General features: G+C 31.4%; 4 protein-coding genes across 4 annotated transcripts; 2 read left to right on the top strand and 2 right to left on the bottom strand.

Annotated features, from left to right (window-relative positions):
* Nucleotides 1-3,068: 3,068 nt before the first annotated feature.
* LOC120074265 (phenylalanine ammonia-lyase-like) lies at nt 3,069-5,459 on the top strand. Its single transcript, XM_039027335.1, has one exon. It carries the CDS (start codon nt 3,146-3,148, stop codon nt 5,276-5,278), a length of 2,133 nt encoding a protein of 710 aa, XP_038883263.1. The 5' UTR covers nt 3,069-3,145; the 3' UTR covers nt 5,279-5,459.
* Nucleotides 5,460-10,744: 5,285 nt separating this feature from the next.
* LOC120073093 (phenylalanine ammonia-lyase-like) lies at nt 10,745-13,161 on the top strand. Its single transcript, XM_039025701.1, has one exon. The coding sequence runs from the start codon at nt 10,867-10,869 to the stop codon at nt 12,991-12,993; it is 2,127 nt and encodes a 708-aa protein (XP_038881629.1). The 5' UTR covers nt 10,745-10,866; the 3' UTR covers nt 12,994-13,161.
* A 1,704-nt stretch (nt 13,162-14,865) lies between these two features.
* On the bottom strand, nt 14,866-17,255 carry LOC120073092 (phenylalanine ammonia-lyase-like). Its single transcript, XM_039025700.1, has one exon. It carries the CDS (start codon nt 17,160-17,162, stop codon nt 15,021-15,023), a length of 2,142 nt encoding a protein of 713 aa, XP_038881628.1. The 5' UTR covers nt 17,163-17,255; the 3' UTR covers nt 14,866-15,020.
* A 2,800-nt stretch (nt 17,256-20,055) lies between these two features.
* On the bottom strand, nt 20,056-22,552 carry LOC120074610 (phenylalanine ammonia-lyase-like). The gene has a single exon (XM_039027777.1). It carries the CDS (start codon nt 22,389-22,391, stop codon nt 20,241-20,243), a length of 2,151 nt encoding a protein of 716 aa, XP_038883705.1. The 5' UTR covers nt 22,392-22,552; the 3' UTR covers nt 20,056-20,240.
* Nucleotides 22,553-22,741: the final 189 nt, after the last annotated feature.

The following is a 22,741-nucleotide window of genomic DNA, read 5'->3' as shown; positions in this document are numbered from 1 at the left end:
TGTAAAAGCTTTTGTTAGTTCTGTAATTTTGGCCTTTTTTTCAAGATTTTTCTTTGAGGAAAAAAGACATTTTTTCAAATAGCATTCCCTCTTTCATTCTCGATTAGAAGTAAAGTAGTTGATCGTTGGTTGTTAGTTGATTCTTGTCTAAGAAAAAGTGTTAAAATTACTTCTTGATATATAAGGTAAAAGTTGATGTACTTGGTTTTTCTTTTTCTTTCAGAAACAAAATTTAACTACTAGAAATACTTGGTTTACTTTAATCCTATACATGTGCAAATATGTGGTTTAAGACATTTTGACAAAAAGTAAAAAGTTTGTTGATCTAATAATAAAAGAGAAAAAATGGAAAAAACAATTGAAGGGCCTTCAATTAATTATGCTCACCCCAATATAATATATTTCCTAAAAAATGTGAAATTAATCGATGGTAATATATAATTTATATTTTCAATCTCGAGATTAAAAGTTTAATTTCTCTACCTTACACATTAATACAATATTTTGTAAAAAAAAAAAAGAAAATCGATGGCCATTCTTATTTAATATACAAATATTCAATAACAACTCAGTAATTACACTTCTCTAATTTGCTTTAAGTAGAAATAAGTATAACATGACTTTATTACTTAATTATTGACCTATATTTGGCTTAGTACAAACGTGTCACAACTCTCGACTGAAATCACACGGATATTTTCATAAAAAATATTGTTTTGTGGTTCAGTTTTATACTAATACGTTAAATATAAATTTTCAAATAATATTTCATTTCTATTTTAATTATTTTTGTTACTTCTTTCTCATTTACCAAATTAGCAATGGGCAAATGACCAAATAGGGTGGATTCAGAATTTTTGTTTTGAGGGTTAATTTAAAGCTTCACAAAATATAACTTTCAATTTCATGTCTAATATATATACAAGTGAAAAAAAAATTAATTGACCTATCAGATACAAAATTAATTTTATTTCTATTGAAATTCAAACTTTTAATTTTACGTTTAGTAGATTCACAAATTTTTAATAATATTGAATAATTAATGACCTATTATTCAGAAATTTATAGGACAAAATTGAAAGTTTAAGACTTAATACACAAATGATAGGTTTAAGTTTACATTAAAGTAAATAAAAATTCTAAAATTTAAATACTATTTTTTTTATTTATTCATATAATTTTCAATATATTTTAATTTATTGCATCGTTAAATGCTAATTGATACAATTTTTTTTTTTTAAAAAAAAAATTTACTACACACATTTAAATGTGTTGTTATGTTCAATATAATAATAGGAAAAAAAAAAAGAAAAAAAAATTGAAAGTGGCTCAAATGAATATAGTTCAAGTGGTACACTCTTTGTACTACAATAAAAGAACTGAAGGTGAGTTTTGCTCGGTGATGATTGGGATCACCTCTCTTTAGAGTTGAAGGTAACAAATATAATATTTCGGATTATAAATTCATTATTTTTTGTTAAATCAAAATATGTATTATATAATATATTAGAAAAATATTACAAATTTTTTTAACTTAAATCAAATGAATAAATTAATTAAAAATAATTTATATTCAATCTAGTATTTAGTAAGAAACTATAATTAGTTTTATGGATTATAAAAGTATATTATCAAACACATTTTGAATAATTTATTTAATGAAATTTAATTTTTACATTTGCTATAAAACACATATTTTAAAGTATAAATTATAATACTGTTTTCAAATTTATATTTTCATATTACCTATCAAACAAGGATTAAATGGTTATGAAATAAAGCCTAAAAATTTACAAAATTTTTCTTTTTGGAGATATCTCCAAAATCCATGAACTAAAAAGAAAGAAATTATTTTTAAAAAATTTAATGGTCTTTACCTTTACTTCTACTACCAACCCTCCAAGGAAAAAAAAACTCCACCAACCATTAAATTTGGCTCACCAACCCCCATTATCTCTTAATTTTTGCAAATTTAAAAAAGAAAAAAAAAAAGAAAAAAAGAAGAAGAAGAAGAAAAAGGTCTTTAAATTATTCTCACCAACTCCCCTTTCTCTTTCTCTATTTCCAAATCCTTTTTGGAGGCGCAAGTTGATGATGTTTTTAGGTCAAATTCTCTTCACATAAAATTAGAAGAGTTCATAATATTAAATGTTTTAACTAAATATCCATCTCAGCACTAAATTAAATTAAATTAAATTAAATTAATCAATGAGGAATTCAACATACCCCACTTTCTCATTCTACCTTATATTAACACCAAACAAAAATTTAAACGATATAATTTTTCATCTATATGTAAAATATAAATGTATCTCGTCACGTTTTTAACTTACGTATGTGATTTAACTAACATGATTAATGTCATTGTTCAACTTGCATAAAACTACTCTCGATCAAGAGGTTAAGAATTCAGATCTCCCAATATGCATAGAGTTGAACTTAAAAAAACGTCCAATGTAATTTTATATTTTTATTCCTTCACACATTACATATATATAAATCCATTGCAAAAGAAGGGAAAAATACTTTTTTTTTTTGGTTGTATTTCTACACTTTTATATTCCACAATGTTTAATTAGAAAAAAGGTTAATTTATGTAATTAAATCTATTAAATAAAAATTATATTAATTAAAAATCTTAATCTTTTATATATTAATGAGCACTTAATGTAATTTATAAGTAAAGAAAGATTTAGAAGAAAAGATGACAAATCTGTATTATGCATTCATTTTAGTCTAATATTATGCTACTCCTTTATATATAAAGATTTTAATTATGATTTATGAATTTAAAATTGAAGAGTAGATGAATGTATTTTCCAGTTATGTTATTTAATTCCATACTTTTACCAAAAGAAAAGTCATAAAAATTGAAGTTTGAAAATGAGAGAAAAAGTTAGGTAACGTTGATGATTTGAAATAATATATTAATTATAAAGAGTGTTTCCAACTACCACACCCTGGTGTGTGTTGTTGTGCTTCCACCACGCTTCCTTACTTACCACACAGAAACACAAAACCCCACCATTTACATCCTTCATTTAACACACTCTATTTAAACCAATCTTCCTAACCCTTTTTCTCCACAAAACACACACCAACAACATTTCCATATTCTTTCTATTCTTTTCTTCATTCTTGACCTATGGCACCCTTTGATCAAACCAATGATAGCTTTTGCACCATTACTACTCATCATGACCCACTTAATTGGGGTTTGGCGGCTGATTCTCTCAAGGGAAGCCATCTCGATGAGGTGAAGCGCATGGTCGAGGAGTATCGGAGGCCCCTTGTCAAGCTTGGTGGTGAAACACTTACTATATCTCAAGTGGCTGCCATTGCTACTCGAGATTCTAATGTTACTGTTGAGCTTTCTGAGTCTGCTAGAGCTGGTGTTAAGGCTAGTAGTGATTGGGTTATGGAGAGCATGAACAAAGGGACCGATAGTTATGGTGTTACTACTGGGTTTGGTGCTACTTCCCATAGAAGGACCAAACAAGGTGGTGCTCTTCAGAAGGAGTTGATTAGATTTTTAAATGCTGGAATTTTTGGAAGTGGAGTTGAGTCTGATCATACTTTGTCCCATTCAGCTACGAGAGCGGCCATGTTGGTGAGGATCAATACTCTTCTTCAAGGCTACTCGGGTATTAGATTTGAGATTTTGGAAGCCATTACCAAACTCTTGAACCATAATATCACTCCATGCTTGCCTCTTCGTGGAACCATTACTGCTTCTGGTGATCTTGTTCCTCTTTCTTACATTGCTGGATTGCTCACTGGCCGATCGAATTCTAAAGCTGTTGGTCCAAATGGAGAACGTCTTAATGCAAAGGAGGCTTTCCAACAAGCTGGTATTCCATCTGGATTCTTTGAGTTGCAACCTAAGGAAGGGTTGGCTCTTGTCAATGGCACTGCCGTTGGTTCTGGATTGGCTTCTATTGTTCTCTTTGAGGCAAATATTTTGGTTGTTTTATCCGAAATTTTGTCTGCCATCTTTGCTGAAGTTATGCAAGGCAAGCCTGAATTCACTGACCACTTGACACATAAGTTGAAGCACCATCCTGGTCAGATTGAGGCGGCTGCAATTATGGAACACATTTTAGACGGGAGTTCTTACATGAAAACGGCCAAGAAATTACATGAAATGGATCCTCTCCAAAAGCCCAAGCAAGATCGCTACGCCCTTAGAACTTCACCCCAATGGTTGGGTCCATTGATTGAAGTTATTCGATTCTCTACAAAGTCTATTGAGCGGGAGATTAATTCAGTCAACGATAACCCTTTGATTGACGTTTCAAGAAACAAGGCTTTGCATGGAGGTAACTTCCAAGGAACTCCAATTGGAGTCTCCATGGACAACACTCGTTTGGCTATTGCTGCAATTGGAAAGCTCCTTTTTGCTCAATTTTCAGAGCTTGTCAATGATTTCTACAACAATGGGTTACCCTCAAATCTCTCTGCAAGCAGAAACCCGAGTTTGGATTATGGATTTAAAGGTGCTGAGATCGCCATGGCTTCCTATTGCTCTGAACTTCAATACCTAGCAAATCCTGTAACTAGTCATGTCCAAAGTGCTGAGCAACATAATCAAGATGTCAACTCTCTTGGTTTAATCTCATCGAGGAAAACAGCTCAGGCAATTGATATTTTGAAGCTCATGTCTTCCACTTTTTTGGTTGCTCTTTGCCAAGCAATTGACTTGAGGCATTTGGAAGAAAACTTGAAGTATGTAGTGAAGAGCACGGTAAGTACAGTGGCCAAGAAAGTTCTCACCACAAGTGCTAATGGTGCACTTCACCCATCAAGATTTTGTGAAAAAGATTTATTGAAAGTGGTCGATAGAGAATACACATTTGCCTATGTTGATGATGCATGCAGTGCCACATACCCATTGATGCAAAAACTAAGACAAGTTCTTGTTGAACATGCTTTGGGAAATGGTGAAGATGAGAAGAACGAAAGCACTTCAATTTTTCAAAAGATTGGAGTCTTCGAGGAGGAATTGAAAGCCATCTTGCCGAAAGAAGTAGAAAATGCAAGATTGTCCTATGAAAATGGAACGTCTATTATTGAAAACCAAATTAAAGAATGCAGATCTTATCCACTATACAAGTTTGTGAGGGAGGAGTTGGGAACTGGATTGTTGACCGGAGAGAAAGTGATATCTCCGGGTGAAGAGTGTGAAAAGGTATTTACAGCTCTTTGCCAAGGAAAGATGATCGATCCAATTTTAGAGTGTTTGAAGGGGTGGAATGGGGCTCCTATCCCCATCTGCTAGCAGTGGTTCTACGGAACCAAGGATCCAACGGTTTCAATTTACTGGTGATGAAAAAAACAAGCCCTTAGCTTTATTTATTTGGTTTTGTTTTCTTTTTTCTTTTTTCTAATTTTAATATACGTCAATGTGTAATATTTGGGAAAATTTGTCCTAATTAATATTCAACATAAATTTCTTATAATTTTTGTTTCTGTTTGATGAATAATTTTGATTTTGATTTTGATATTTTTTTTTCCTGCTGCTGCTAGTTATTGATTGATACATATGATTAGGTTGAGTAAATCAATACTCAAAGTTGATTTATTTTTTTTATATATATATCAAATATAAAATACACTTTAAATCTATGACTTAAAATTAAACTTTATATAGTGGAGATTTGAACGACTTCCAACGAAAAAAAGTAGTTGAACTGTTGATGAGCTATGCTCAATATTTTTGATTTGTATGAAATATTATTAAATATTACCATCAAAGATAAAATAAGTAGGTGTAATACATAATAGAATAAATAATAATATTAGTAATTGTATTCCAAAGTCAATTTCATAGAATAAAAAGATTCCTAATAATTTATTTTTTTTCATATATATATTTTTTCTTATTTAACAAATAGATTACATTTCAGATGGAGTAATGAAATTTCAACTCTGAAAGTTTAATCTATAAAAGAAGAGAGAGGTTGTCGAAATAGCGTCTTCAACTTTCCATCTGTCGAAATAGCCTCTTCAACTTTCCATCTTCCAAATCTAGTATGTTTTTTTTTTAAAAGTCGTTATCCTAATTTTTCTCCATGGATCTCGAGCGAGGTTGAGCACCAAGGAAAATTGTACTTTTTCATCGATTGTTGTAGTCCTTTTGGCCGAGAAGTACATCTGAATATATTTTCAAATTTTCTCCAAATTAAGTTATCTGAATATTATATTCAATTCTTATGTAATGTTAGGCCAATTTACGTTTCCATGATTATATGAATTTCTAAATTTTCAAATGAATTTACCAATTAGATTTTTTAGATGAATGACTTTATTTTTATTCTTTAATTCTATGAAGTTTATATTTTGCAAAAAGAAAAAAATAGGTAATATATGAAAAATATATAAAATTTTGATAATATCTGCTCAAGAATTTACCGATATCGGTATTAATCCGTCCGAAATTCATATCGAGATTTTACATATTTCTCATATTTTACCTTTTTTTTGAAAAATTTAATCTTTCTAAAAATTTAAACATCAAAATCAATCACCTGATCCATCTAACAAAATTTATTTGGATAATTGATAAATTGATTTGGAAATTAGAAATTTGGCTAAATATTTAAATAGTTACGTAAGATTTTGATATAATATTTGGTAAATATAATCGAATTTAGAGAAAATTTGAAAACATAAAAGATTTAGGAAATCACATAATATTTTGGAAAAATGACTAGAATTTCGGTCTAATTTCTAATATATCGAGAAAGGCCTAAAGGGTCAAAACAATCGATAAATTAGAAAAAGCTAATTTTTTTTTTAACTAAATGACTAACTCGAGATGGACCGACAAAAGCTATTGAACAAGTTTAAAAAATATGCTAGTTTTGTAAGGTGAAAACTTAAATGTGTTATTTCTGATAATTTTTTCAAAAGAAAAATATTTCTATCAAATAAAGCTCTTATTCCAATGAAGTTAAATTTTTATATTATAAGGCTAAATTAAACCTACCATTTTGTTCCTTATATATTTGAAGCGTGTTTAATTTGAATCTTTATATTTTCAATTGTCTAATTTTAGTCTTTGTACTTTTTAATAAATCTTAAATTTAGTCATTCAAAGTTAATTTTGACCAAAATTGGTTAAATAATAATAATAATTTTAATGAAAAAATGTAGGAGAATTTTCAACAATAGAAAAATAAAGGAAACTATTTACACAAAATAACAAAATTTTAATATTCTTTGATAGAGGTTGATAGAAGTCGATCAGTGTCTACCAGCGATATAAAGTAATAGAAGTCTATTACTGATAGACACTAATAGAAGTCGATTAGTGTCTATCAATGTTTTCTTTTTTGTTATATCTTTAAATAATTCAACATTTTTTCCATCTAGAAAAATTTTCCAAAATATAATATGTGGATATATTTTTAAAATTTATAGTATAAATGCTAATAAATAACAAAAGAAAAGTTCAAAAAATATGAACAATAAACTAGCATCGAGTACTAAATTTAAGATTTATTGAAAGTACGTAAACTAAAACTGAATATTGGAAAGTATATGGATTAAAACTAAAAAAATTCAAAATATAAAGACCAAAAATGATATTTTACTATATTATAACTGCAAAATTGGTCCAGAATATAATTTACATGTTAAGCTATTAGTAATCTTTTCTAGGTTAAAGTTTGAACTAAAAAAATGAAAGATATTTTTAGTTGATCAATTTTTGAGAGAGATAAATTGTTAACTGTGTTAATTACAAAAAAAAAAAAAAAAAAAAAAATCTTTTTCCTATGAATTTGAATATCTCATTCGCTTTTGTTACGACAAGCTATGTTGTCTCCTCCATTGCTAGTAGGTTGATGGATTGCACGTCCGACACATATGTTTTGGTCTTATGTGTTACTCGACTCGTTACAATAGCTCCACCAACTAAACTAACATGTAATGTTGTCAGGATTTTCAGATTTTTTGAGTAAAGTAGGTCTCTATCTTATGATTGCATGTTTTTCGAGAATCCTTTTGTAACTTTTGGTAATATATATATTCTTATTAAAAAAAAAAAAATTGAAACCCCATCTCAAAGACAAATACCTAATTTAATTTGTTCTTAAAAAAATAGGTAGGAAATTACCTCCTACATTTTTTTTGGGGTCAATTCTTCTCCTCAAGTAAGGTTGACTTGTCAACAAAAACGAGCATTGCCTAATTTCCTTTGAAAAATCACGTGCACCTTCCTTTCGTGTGATGTGTGGTTTCCTTTGGGCTTCAAGCAAAGCGTTGACCATGACTTCTTCTCCTTTGCTAACCCCTATTATTTCCTCTATATTTGTTTTTCAACAAACTATGTACAACAAATATTTATAACAAGATTAAACTCAATTTAGCTCAACGATAATTAGTATGACATTTCTTTCTATAAATTGAAGATTCGATCTCTCATCATTGCAATTGTGTTATACCAAAAAAAATTATTTATAATAAGAAAATATAGAAAAAATATCAATTTTTACCCATATAGTATTAAATTTACATCGATATATCGGTATTTTCATGTTTTCACAAGTTTGATATCGACACAAGGGGTGAATCTATACTTTCATTATCTCGTAGAAAAATTTCATGAAATACAATAAAAAGCATCAATATCCCACTAATATAAAAATAATATAAAAAATAGATATGTTTACTCATTTCAAAATAATAAAATGTTTATTTACTAATTTAAATTTATTTTTAAATATTTTTGTTTTTAAATTTTTCCAGAAATATCCACCAAAATCGATATTTTATCGATATTTCCATTGAAATTTTAATAAAATCAAGATCTCGATATTTTCATTGACATCGATATTTTAAATCCTGTTTATACTTAAAAGCTTTAAGGGCCATTTTTTTTATGATAAAGGCAAAGCTCGAGTGTTGGATATTTTAGGTGATGAATTCTACACTCCGATCTTACTCTTAATCGAGAAAAAGGAAAGCCTATGATGCCCGCTTCTTTCGTCTCGTCTTCCAATTTAAACATCGAACTTTCATAAAGTATATCAATTTAAACTCTTGATTACATTATGTTTGGATAAATATTGTGTGAAACTTATGATTTACTCAATTAAACTCCTAAACTTTTATAAGCAAATCATTTTAAACTCTCAATTAAGAATGTGTTTGATTTAACTTTTCAATTGTTTAATTTTAAAGATAAGTTATTTTGGACAAAATCAAGTGTTTGACAACCACTCAAAATAACTTTGAAACACTTTTAAAAATGTATTTTAAACAGTTTTTATCAAAAGACTTCAAATAAAAATGATTTTATTTTATTTTATTATTATTATTTTTATAGTCAATCCAAATAGGTCCTAAGATTTCATTTGAAAATTAAATTGTCCATGCATCAATTCTATTAGTCCACTTTGTAAATCCAACATTTGAAAAAAAATTAAATCTAAAGGAGTGTGTCAATTAATATCCTTAAGAAAGTTTTGAGTTTCAATTGATACAATTATTAGTTCAAAGTTTAAATTTTTTATACAACATTCAAAGTTTAGAGTTATAAATTAATTTAAAAAAATATATATTTTTAGAATTTAGACAAAATTTGTAAATAACCAATGAGTTTATTTTATTTTAGGTTAGAAAAGAAGATAAAATTTGTGCTATAAGTGAATAAAAATTTTAATTGCATCACTCAAAATTTATATTATGATATGTATAATTCTTTTACTCAAACAAGCAAGGTTAGGCCTAATATCTGTGTTTGGTATGACTAACGGGGCTTAGGGTTGGTGAAATCTGAAAAAATAACTAATATAAAGTTTGGTGAGAAAAATATTAATATTTTATTTTATTCAACTTTACTTTTGCCTATTTTCTCAAAATTAAAAGAAAAAAAAAATCATGGTTGTCAATTTATATTATATCCTGCTAATATGGGCGCTCAATTTTCCTTGATCCAACTGAAAAATACACACGTGTGAGGCTTTAAAGTGAGAAAAATTGAATGATTTTCGATTTTAAATCTGAGTTTTATCATAATAAGGAAATATTAAATGCTGAAAATTTCACTGTTATAAAAATAAATATTTTGTTGAGATATACTTACATTGCCATCCGATTTTTAAACTCGCACAGGATTTTAAAGGACGTATTTATAGTAATTTTAAAAAAAATAAACTAAATATTTGGAATACTTCTCATCTTTATTTTAATTATTAAAAAATCTTAATTAGCACACTTATATATAAAACAAAACTTATTATTTTTCAAAAATAAAATGTAGGCAGATCATTAAAATTTTGTTTCATTAACATATTTTAACATATAGAAGACATACAATTGACCCATAAAATCAAAATCTCTTCCATTAGAAAGATTTCAACCCACCGAACCAACAGAAATTTCATTTTTACATGTGGATTAATGTTGAAATAGGATGTCATAAATTCTTGTTTTTAAAAACGATTTAAATATATTAAAGATGAAGCATAATTTAAAAATAGTAATAATAAAAAAAAAGGAATAAATTGAAGTCTACAATCACCCAAATTTGACCAATGAAAACTAATAACAAATATGTTTTATATTATGTAATTTCCTTGCACCAACCACAAGACTTGATGATGAACTTTCGTTTCCCGTTGGTCTCGCCCACCACAGCGCACCTACGACCAAATTGAACAATATATGCGCCATTTTATGCTTATTTTCACCATTCTCTTTCTTTATCTTCACCAACCCCACCAATCCCCTTTGCTTTTTCAAAATCAACACTTTCCTTCCTATTTAACCCCCTTCATTCTTCTTCTTCTCCACAACCCTCACCCACCTCCCAAACACCTCTCACATTATTATTCTTTCTTTCTTTCATTCTTTCTAACAATGGCATCTTTTCAGAAAATTGAAGACAACTTGTGCCAAAGCCACAGTGATCCACTCAATTGGGGGGTGGCTGCCGAGTCCCTTAAGGGAAGCCATCTTGATGAGGTGAAGCGCATGGTCGAAGAGTACCGGAGGCCCCTTGTCAAGCTTGGTGGTGAAACTCTTACTATATCTCAAGTGGCTGCCATTGCTACTCAAGATTCTGATGTTACTGTTGAACTTTCTGAGTCTGCTAGAGCTGGTGTTAAAGCTAGCAGTGATTGGGTTATGGAGAGCATGAACAAGGGGACTGATAGTTATGGTGTTACTACTGGTTTTGGTGCTACCTCTCACAGAAGGACAAAACAAGGTGGTGCTCTCCAGAAGGAGTTGATTAGATTTTTGAATGCTGGGATTTTTGGAAATGGAGCTGAGTCTGATCATACTTTGCCCCATTCGGCTACGAGGGCGGCCATGTTGGTGAGGATCAATACTCTTCTTCAAGGCTACTCGGGTATTAGATTTGAGATTTTGGAAGCCATTACCAAACTCTTGAATCATAACATCACTCCGTGCTTGCCTCTTCGTGGGACCATTACTGCTTCTGGAGATCTTGTTCCTCTTTCTTACATTGCTGGATTACTCACTGGTCGACCAAATTCTAAAGCAGTTGGTCCAAATGGAGAAAGTCTTGATGCAAAGGAGGCTTTCCTACAGGCTGGTATTCCATCCGGGTTCTTTGAGTTGCAACCTAAGGAAGGGTTGGCTCTTGTCAATGGAACTGCCGTTGGTTCTGGGTTAGCTTCTATTGTTCTCTTTGAGGCAAATATTTTGGCTGTTTTGTCCGAGATTTTGTCTGCCATATTTGCTGAAGTTATGCAAGGCAAACCTGAATTTACTGATCATTTGACCCATAAGCTGAAGCATCATCCTGGCCAAATTGAGGCAGCTGCAATTATGGAACACATTTTGGAAGGAAGTTCTTACATGAAAACGGCCAAGAAGTTGCATGAGATGGATCCTCTCCAAAAGCCTAAACAAGATCGTTATGCCCTTAGAACTTCACCCCAATGGTTGGGTCCATTGATTGAAGTTATTCGATTCTCTACAAAATCTATTGAACGGGAGATTAATTCAGTCAACGACAACCCATTGATTGATGTTTCAAGGAATAAGGCTTTGCACGGAGGCAACTTCCAAGGAACTCCAATTGGAGTCTCTATGGACAATACTCGTCTAGCTATTGCTTCAATTGGAAAGCTTCTTTTTGCTCAATTCTCAGAGCTTGTCAATGATTTTTACAACAATGGATTACCCTCAAATCTCTCTGCAAGCAGAAACCCAAGTTTGGATTATGGATTCAAAGGTGCTGAGATTGCCATGGCTTCCTATTGCTCTGAACTTCAATATCTAGCAAATCCCGTAACTAGTCATGTTCAAAGTGCTGAGCAACATAATCAAGATGTCAACTCTCTTGGTTTGATCTCTTCAAGGAAAACAGCTGAGGCAATTGACATTTTGAAGCTCATGTCTTCCACATTTTTGGTCGCTCTTTGTCAAGCAATTGACTTGAGGCATTTAGAAGAAAACTTGAAGAACACAGTTAAAAATACAGTGAGCCAAGTGGCGAAGAAAGTCCTCACCACTAGCTCAAATGGCACGCTTCATCCTTCAAGATTTTGTGAGAAAGATTTACTCAAAGTAGTTGATCGAGAATACACTTTTGCTTACATTGACGATCCATGCAGTGCTACTTATCCACTGATGCAAAAGTTGAGACAAGTTATTGTTGAGCATGCTTTGAATAATGGAGAGGACGAAAAAGACCAGGCTACTTCAATCTTTCAAAAAATTGGAGCATTTGAAGAGGAATTGAAAGCCATTTTGCCCAAAGAAGTGGAAAGTGTGAGATTGGCATATGAAAATGGAGATGCAACCATTGAGAACCAAATTAAGGAATGCAGATCTTACCCATTATACAAGTTTGTGAGGGAAGAGTTGGGCACTAAATTGCTAACCGGAGAGAAGGTTGTATCTCCAGGAGAAGAGTGCGAAAAGGTTTTCACTGCATTGTGCCAAGGAAAAATGATTGATCCAATTTTAGAATGCTTGAAGGAATGGAATGGCACACCAATTCCCATATGCTAATGCATTAAGAGGAGTTAGACCATACACGATTATAAACTTAAAAATAATGTCATATTTGTTTTTGTTATTTTTTTTAATCTTCATTTCATTTTGTTTCCATCAAAGTTCAAGTATAAAAAATTGTACTTGTGAGAATTTTCAAGAAATATACTTGTTTCAATTTATAAATTAGTAACAAATATCCTTAACCAATTAGAAATATTTTCAATCTTTTCTCCATGACTGTTTGATTGCAAATAAAAGATAATTTATAAAACAAAGTTTTAACAAATTGAAATAACTTAAATCAAGTTGCCAATTTCAATAGGAATTTAATCATCAAACCCAAAATATTTTATTTCCACCCATTCATAAGTGGTTTGGTTTAATCTGATGTCCATCCAACCTCCATTTTAATACCTAACTTTTCTTTAATATACTCCTTTTGCTTTGCTCTTATCTGGACAATATGTCATTGATGTTGGTTATCTTTTAATTTTTATTCCTGAAGGAATGTTGAAGTAATCCTCAAACAACCACCTCCCATAATAAAATGGTTAAATGGTAAAATACATCTTTCAATTTTCTCTTTTGTGATAATATTACACCTAACTTTTCATATATGATTCAAAACTATCTTTAAAGTAGAAATCTTTTAGAATGTTAGATGAAAAACCAACGTATCAATGATTTGGAATAGTGAGATACTTACTTGACTCTTTGAAAGTATGACTTTTAGAAATGTAAGACATTTCATCCAACATTTTAATGCTTTTTCAACTCCAATAAATAATAGTTTTAAAACATTTATGAAACAATTTTTAAAAGAATAAGAATATTTGTGTATTTACAGCCCACCAAATTGTCCAATCATATGGTTTGTCACATGAAAATTTTTCTTAATTTTTTTCTTTCTTTTATGTGTCTGCTTGGAGGGGGCGTTCCACCTATGTATTGCTCTTAGCATTTCATAGAAGAGCAATTTTTTTTTTTTTGCATCTCAAGATACATCCGTATTTGAAAAAAAAGAAAAAAAAAAGTTTGGTCACATCACAAACAATAATGTGATACAATTAGATGAGATACAAAAAATGAATATGTCTTTGACTGTCAAGCGAAATTGTATGATGGAGAAACGTATAATAAAAAAAATTGGCGATATATATATATACATATATATATATATATATTAAATAAAGTATAATTAGGAAAATTGCAAAAACCATACCTAAAGAATGATTATAATTGCAATGGTACCTTTAAACTTTCAATTTTAAAACTTAAACTCTCAAACTTATATAAATGTTAAAATTGAGTCAAATTGGACCTTCATAATTACAAAATTGTGTAAACGATAACATTTGTACAAGTTTATGAGTTCACTTTTTATCATTTGTAGGCCCGATTTTCACATTTATTGTAAGTTTGAGCGTCCACTTTTACACTTATAAAAGTTTAAGGGTCTAATTTTTACAACTGAAAGTTTTAGGATGTAATTACAAATATCACTATACTTTAAGAGTGGTTTTTGCAATTTGCCATTTTTTTCTTTTATAAAATAAGATTTTTTTCCCTACACCAGGACCCAATGAAAGAAAAGATATATCTAATACATACAAAATAAGTGAAGCTTCCAAGAAGAATGACAAAATGTTTGAATTTTTGCTGAAATTTAGAGTTTTTGAAAAATTTATTCCATCAATGAACACATGTTTAAATTTAAAATTTATATTAATGAAATTGGAAGTTTAAACTAAAAGTTACTAAAACTTTGGAGTAAATTAATTTTTTTGTTGAAAAATTTGATTTTCAATTTTATTTTCCACGGAAAATTTTGTTATGAAATCCACTAGAAAAAGGTTTTAAAAATTATATAGTCGAACACCGCAACAATTTATCAAATAGAATGTTATTCCTTTATTCATTTTAGTAAACGAAAATAAGATAGGAAAATGAAAGGAAAATTAAACTAAAAGTACAAATTCATCCTATGAATATCTTCATTAATGTTGACGAATGATCCGCTGTTCCATGTGCTGCAAAATGGATTAGCAAATTGGAATTGGAGCACCGTTCCACTCCTTCAAACACTCTAAGATCGAGTCTATCATCTTGCCTTGACACAAAGCTATGAATACTTTCTCGCACTCTTCTCCTGGAGATATCACTTTTTCTCCAGTTAGCATTTTTGTTTCCAACTCTTCTCTCACAAATCTATATATTGGATACGATCTACAATCCTTGATTTGATTTTCAATCTTGGAGTTCCCAGTCTCATAGGCCAACCTTGCATTTTCAACTTCTTTGGGTAATAATGCTTTTAGTTCCTCCTCGAATAAAACAATCTTTTGAAAGATTGAAGTGTCTGCATTCTTTTCATCATCACCGTTTGCAAGTGCATGCTCAACGAGAACTTGTCTCAACTTTTGACTCAATGGGTAAGTAGCATTGCATGGATCGTCGATATAAGCAAATGTGTACTCTCTATCAACAACTTTGAGTAGATCTTTTTCACAAAATCTTGATGGGTGAAGTGCACCATTAGAGCACGTGGTTAAAACTTTCTTGGCTACTTGACTAACAGTGCTTTTCACTGTACTCTTCAAGTTTTCCTCCAAATGCCTTAAGTCAATTGCTTGGCAAAGAGCAACCAAAAATGTAGATGACATGAGTTTAAGAATATCAATGGCTTCAGCTGTTTTCCTTGATGAAATTAAACCTAGAGAGTTAACATCTTGGTTGTGTTGCTCGGCACTCTGAACATGGCTTGTCACTGGATTTGCAAGGTATTGAAGCTCGGAGCAGTATGAAGCCATGGCAATTTCAGCTCCTTTAAACCCATAATCCAAACTCGGATTTCTACTTGCAGAAAGATTAGAAGGCAAACCGTTGTTGTAGAAATCATTAACAAGTTCAGAGAATTGGGCAAACATGAGCTTCCCAATAGAAGCAATGGCCAACCGAGTGTTGTCCATGGAAACTCCAATCGGTGTTCCCTGAAAGTTGCCTCCATGCAATGCTTTGTTTCTTGAAACATCAATCAAAGGGTTGTCATTGACCGAGTTAATCTCTCGCTCAATAGATTTTGTAGAGAATCGAATAACTTCAATTAACGGACCAAGCCATTGAGGTGAAGTTCTTAGAGCATAACGATCTTGTTTGGGTTTTTGGAGGGGATCGATTTCATGTAATTTCTTGGCTGTTTTCATGTAAGAGCTTCCATCCAAAATGTGCTCCATAATTGCTGCTGCTTCAATTTGACCTGGGTGGTGCTTCAACTTATGAGTCAAATGATCAGTAAATTCTGGCTTTCCTTGCATGACCTCAGCAAAAATAGCAGATAGAATTTCTGACAAAACAGCCAAAATATTTGCCTCAAAGAGAACAATAGAAGCCAATCCAGAACCAACAGCAGTACCATTAACTAGAGCAAGACCTTCCTTAGGCTGCAATTCGAAAAACCCAGAAGGAATACCAGCTTGTTGGAAAGCCTCCTTAGCGTCCATACGTTCTCCATTGGGTCCAATCGCCTTGGAGTTGGGTCGCCCAGTGAGCAGTCCAGCTATATAAGAAAGAGGAACAAGATCTCCAGAGGCAGTAATTGTTCCACGAAGAGGCAAGCATGGAGTAATGTTGTGGTTCAAAAGTTTGGTTATAGCTTCCAAAATCTCAAATCTAATACCCGAGTAGCCTTGAAGAAGAGTATTGATTCTCACCAACATGGCCGCCCTTGTAGCCGAGTGGGGCAAAGTATGATCAGACTCAGCTCCATTTCCAAAAATCCCAGCATTCAAAAATCTAATAAGCTCCTTTTGGAGAGCACCACCTTGTTTGGTCCTTCTATGAGATGTAGCACCAAACCCAGTAGTAACACCATAACTATCCGTCCCTTTATTCATGCTTTCCATAACCCAATCACTACTAGCCTTAACACCAGCTCTAGCAGACTCAGAAAGTTCAACAATAACATCAGAGTCTCGAGTGGCAATGGCAGCCACTTGAGAAATGGTGAGACTTTCACCACCAATCTTGACAATAGGCCTCCGATACTCCTCGATCATGTGCTTCACCTCATCGAGATGGCTTCCCTTGAGGGAATCTGCGGCCACACCCCAATTGAGTGGATCGTTTTGGCTAATGCACAAGCTCTCCATCGAACCATTCTGTTGTTGGAAGTGAGTAGGTGCCATTGTTGTACAAAAATGGAGTGAAGAGAGAAAAAGATATTAGAATGAACTAAAGAATCTTTCAACTGGGTTTAGATTAGAGAATTGATTTCTGAGTGGTGGAGATTGGTAATGGAAGAAAGATGTTTATATAGGGAGAGCTTTTTGTAAGTAACTTAGTGGGATTTGTTAGGTAAGGGTCAAGGAAGAGGACAGGAAAGGAAGAAGAAAGAGCTCCTAAAGTAGTTGGTAGAGTCCATGGTGTGAAAATGGTTCAAAGAAGAACTATACTAAATTTTCAGTGGTCAAAGTTTATAGGCCCTTGGTAGTTATGGTGTGAATTTCTTGTCCATTTCTTTCCTTAAAAAAAAACAAGAAGAAGAAGATATTTTTAGTTAGATATTAATTTTCTTTTGGGATATCATTCTTTTAAATTTTATTTATATTTTAGTTAAATAACATGTCGAAGGAGCATTTTGACCTATCTTATTGGGTAATGATTAGATCAATTTGGACTACACCTAATCTCATGTATTTCTCTTTTAATTAAGTTAATATATATATTTTTTAAAAACGTTTTTTGACACATGGAAAATTTTTATTAAACAAATGTCTAATTACATAAAAATAGGTGCAACCTAGATACCATTAGGTTGGTATTCTATTTTACTTTAAAATAATTATTGTAATTATCTAAATTTAACATCTGGAAAATTAATTAAATAAGGAAGTTTTTTATTTAATAAAAACTTAAAGATCTTATAAATTTTATTCAAGTCATGCCATGCTCATTTATATTTACTTTTTCTTATAGGAGAGATTATAATATCTATATATTCTAAAAAAATGACGTTTGTAAATTATTCCTTTTTATTTACATAAGAAAGTTTAATTATTGTGGTAGTCTTGCTGTTTTGATTTTGGTTTATTTTAAGTCCCGTTTTCTAATTATTTGGTTTTTGAAAATTCCAAAAACAAAAACAAAAAGAATTTTTAATTTTTTTTTTTAGTTTTTAAATTTTGGTTTAATTTTCTAAACTATTGGTAAAATGTAGATAATAAAGGAAGAAATTTGGAGGTGGAAGTAGTGTCTATAGACTTAATTTTAAGAAACAAAATGGTTACTGAATAGACCTTAGTTTTTAAATTTTTAAAGTACCTATTTCGGTTCATATATTTTAGATATTGATGATTATAATTCCTATTTACAAAATCTTAAAACAAATTTTATACACAATGGGAACCTTTTAATACAAATTTATAACTACACTTTAAGAAACTTAGCGAGAAGAGGTATGCTAAAAATTTATTAAAAAAAATGAGATAATTAAAAATTAATATGTAAATATCGAAATAGTCAAGAGCATAAAGATCAAAATGAATATTTTAAAAGTACAAGGAGAAAAAGAAAAAAAGTACAAAATTTATAGATAAAAATAAATATTTTAAAAATACACCGACTAAAATAAATCAAACCCAAAATAGAGGAACAAAATTTGCAGTATATACATTATTATTGATTTTTGGGGGATTTTCAAGAATAGACAAATAAGAGAAACTATTTATACAAAATAACAAAATTCAATCTTATTTGGTAGAGACTGATAGAGACTAACAGAAGTCTATTAATGTCTATCAATGATTGAAGCTGATATAAATCTATTAATACCACGTGATAGATTGATATAAGTCTATAAGTATATGTATTTTTTTATTTTTTTATTTTTGGTTGTTGAAGGAGTTTGATGAGAGTCAAATTTGTCAAGTATGTTGAATGCAATATATATATATTGGGTTAGTTAAATGTGAAAAATGATTGCAAGCGTCATCTTTGAACTCACAATAAAGCTTAATAAATTCAACCCATTAAATATAATACCATTGAAGTAAAGTAGACCAATGACTTTTTAAACACTAAAAAATATTTAGATGAGAGAGAGAAAAAAGGGTTAGTGAACTTTAATGATGCTAATTATCCCTATGTTTGGTTTTATCATAACTAATTAATTAATTCATTTGGTGGATTATTTATTGTATAATACTATACTCTCCCATTACGTTCATTATTAATTCATTAATTAATTCTGTTGTCAAAATTTGTACAACTCAAAGAATAATTTATAAATATATGTGGTGAATTATATTTTAATCAGTAAATATATATGTTTTTGAATTGAAAAAATAGAAAAAACAGAATTGTGAAATATTTGTTAAAACAATAAAAAATTAAATTAGAAAAGAAGAAGAAAAAAAAAAGAAAAAAAAAAACTACTTGCATATGTTAAAGCTCGAACCATAGACTCAAGTGAAGGCTAGCGTGTTTCAAATCACTTAACCAACTATAAAGATTATTATTTATACTAAAAATACAACTACAATTTTTTTCTTTCTAAAATGGCACCAACTGAGGAGGCACATGTTCCTGCTCTTTAATAGATTTGTCCCTATTTGTAAGATAGTCTATTGTCTAAATAGGACACACTAATTAATCCAACAATGGAACTATCTAGGTGTGACTTTTATAAGTGATCTTGACCATAACTATGATTATTTAAAAATGTTAGAAACAATATTGTTTAAGACTATTGGTTATGTTCTAATAAATTCAATTTAGATGTCAATATGAGAATTGTTCAACGTGTGATTAGTTATGTACTTATTTTCTTATAATAAGTGGTTCAAAATCTTCATATTCCACATTTTTTATGTATTAAAAAAATGTTCAATCTAAATGTGATCCATGATTCTTTTATATATAATACTGATAAGTATATTTTTACCTATAATTAAGTCAATTATGCATATGTTTGAAAATTTGGTCACTAATAGATATTCATAAATAATACATATGAGGCTGAAAATGAGTAGAAATGCATAGCCAAACACTCAAAACAATAACTATTAGAAAGAGTTAAAGTTTTAGAACAAAGCAATTACAGCAACAATATCTTGTTTGCTGACTTTTTCATTAATTAAATCAAACTCTTAAAACGTGACAGAAAAAATAAAAGAAAAATAATAGCAAAAGTACAAATTTTAAAATGTGACAGAAAAAAATAAAAGAGAAATAATATCAAAAGTACAAATTTTATCTTATGTATTTCAACAGATAGGAATAGGGGCACCGTTCCATTCTTTTAAGCACTCTAAGATAGGGTCAATCATCTTTCCTTGGCACAAAGCTGTAAATACCTTCTCACATTCTTCTCCAGGAGATATTATTCTTTCTCCTGTCAAAAGTTTGGTTCCCAAGTCTTCTCTCACAAATCTATATAATGGATAAGATCTGCAATCCTTAATTTGATTTGCAATTTTAGAATTTTCGCTCTCGTGTGCCAACCTTGCATTTTCAACTTCCTTCGGTAAACTTATTTTTAATTCCTCTTCAAAAGCACTAATCTTCTGAAAGATGGAAGTGTTCATGTTCTTCTCATTTTCACCATTGGTGAGTGCATGTTCAACTAGAACTTGTCTCAATTTTTGCATCAATGGATAAGTAGCACTGCATGGATCATCAATGTATGTAAATGTGTATTCTCTATCAACGACTTTGAGTAGATCTTTCTCGCAAAATCTTGATGGGTGTAGTGCACCATTGGAGGATGTGGTCAACACCTTCTTGACTACTTGGCTCACTGTGCTTTTAACCGTGCTCTTCAAGTTTTCCTCCAAGTGCCTCAAGTCAATTGCTTGACAGAGTGCAACCAAAAATGTGGACGACATGAGTTTCAAGATATCAATGGCTTCAGCTGTTTTTCTTGAAGAAATTAAACCAAGAGAATTAACATCTTGGTTATGTTGCTCAGCACTTTGGACATGACTTGTAACTGGATTTGCAAGATATTGAAGCTCAGAGCAGTATGAAGCCATGGCAATTTCAGCTCCTTTAAACCCATAATCCAAGCTCGGATTTCTACTTGCAGTAAGGTTAGAAGGCAAGCCATTGTTGTAAAAATCATTGACAAGTTCAGAGAATTGGGCAAACATGAGCTTCCCAATTGAAGCAATTGCCAATCGAGTGTTGTCCATGGAAACTCCAATTGGCGTTCCTTGGAAGTTGCCTCCATGCAATGCCTTGTTTCTTGAAACATCAATCAAAGGGTTGTCATTAACTGAATTAATCTCCCGCTCGATAGACTTGGTGGAGAATCGAATCACTTCGATCAATGGACCAAGCCATTGTGGTGAAGTTCTAAGAGCATAACGATCTTGTTTAGGTTTTTGGAGGGGGTCGATTTCATGTAGTTTCTTTGCAGTTTTCATGTAAGAACTTCCATCCAAAATGTGCTCCATGATTGCAGCTGCTTCAATTTGACCTGGGTGGTGCTTCAACTTATGAGTCAAATGATTAGTAAATTCTGGCTTTCCTTGCATGACTTCAGCAAAAATAGCAGATAAAATTTCTGACAAAACAACCAAAATATTTGCCTCAAATAGGACAATAGAAGCCAACCCAGAACCAATAGCAGTGCCATTGACAAGAGCAAGGCCTTCTTTGGGTTGCAACTCAAAGAAGCCAGAAGGAATGCCAGCTTGTTTAAAGGCAGTCTCAGCATCAAGTGTTTCCCCATTGGGCCCAATGGCCTTAGAATTATGGCGACCAGTAAGTAGCCCAGCGATATACGACAAAGGGACAAGATCTCCGGATGCCGTAATTGTTCCTCGTAGTGGCAAACATGGAGTAATGTTCTGATTAAGAAGATTAGTGATAGCTTCCAAAATCTCAAATCGAATACCCGAATAGCCTTGAAGAAGAGTATTGATCCTCACCAACATAGCTGCCCTTGTGGCCGAATGAGGCAAAGTATGATTCGACTCAACCCCATTTGCAAAAATTCCAGCATTCAAAAATCGAATCAACTCCTTTTGAAGAGCCCCACCTTGTTTAGTCCTCCTATGAGACGTAGCACCAAATCCAGTAGTGACACCGTAACTATCAGTCCCTTTATTCATACTCTCCATCACCCAATCACTACTAGCTTTAACACCTGCTCGAGCAGACTCAGCCAACTCCACAACTACATCATTATCACGAGTGGCAATGGCAGCCACTTGAGAAATAGTGAGAGTCTCACCCCCAAGCTTCACCACAGGCCTTCTATACTCTTCCACCATCCTCTTCACCTCATCAAGATGACTTCCTTTAAGAGCTTCAGCCGCCACACCCCAATTGAGAGGATCGACATGACTCGTGCAGAGGCTCTCCATCGAGCCATTCTTGTAAGCAAATTGTTCCAATTGGGCAGGTGCCATGAAAAAAGATGGGGTTTCTTTTTCCTCTTCTTTTAGGATGGAAGAGGGAAATGAGAACAATTTTGTTGAGAGTAGAAGTGGAAGAAGGGTAGTTTAAATAGGGGAAAGCTTTCTAAGCACAAACTAATAAGAAAATGACTCTGTTTTAGTATTAGGTAAGGAAGAGTGGTGGAAAACAGCCACTCAAACACAAGTTGTGGCTTTGAAGAAGGGAATAAAATGGGGTAGTTGGGACTTGAGAAGAGAATGGAAAATCAAACTATATATTAAAATAAAATTGAGTAGTGATTTCATATTGAATGTTCAAAATTGATCGGATTGAAACAATACTATAGAATATGTGGGGAGGG

Source organism: Benincasa hispida, chromosome 3 (genome assembly GCF_009727055.1).
Source record: "Benincasa hispida cultivar B227 chromosome 3, ASM972705v1, whole genome shotgun sequence".
Lineage (NCBI taxonomy): Eukaryota > Viridiplantae > Streptophyta > Magnoliopsida > Cucurbitales > Cucurbitaceae > Benincasa > Benincasa hispida.
This window is presented reverse-complemented; position numbering and strand designations above follow the sequence as displayed.

Coding starts and splice junctions, on each gene's coding strand:
- LOC120074610 (XM_039027777.1), bottom strand. CDS start 22,391: ATGGCACCTGCCCAATTGGAACAATTTGCTTACAAGAATGGCTCGATG.
- LOC120073093 (XM_039025701.1), top strand. CDS start 10,867: ATGGCATCTTTTCAGAAAATTGAAGACAACTTGTGCCAAAGCCACAGT.
- LOC120074265 (XM_039027335.1), top strand. CDS start 3,146: ATGGCACCCTTTGATCAAACCAATGATAGCTTTTGCACCATTACTACT.
- LOC120073092 (XM_039025700.1), bottom strand. CDS start 17,162: ATGGCACCTACTCACTTCCAACAACAGAATGGTTCGATGGAGAGCTTG.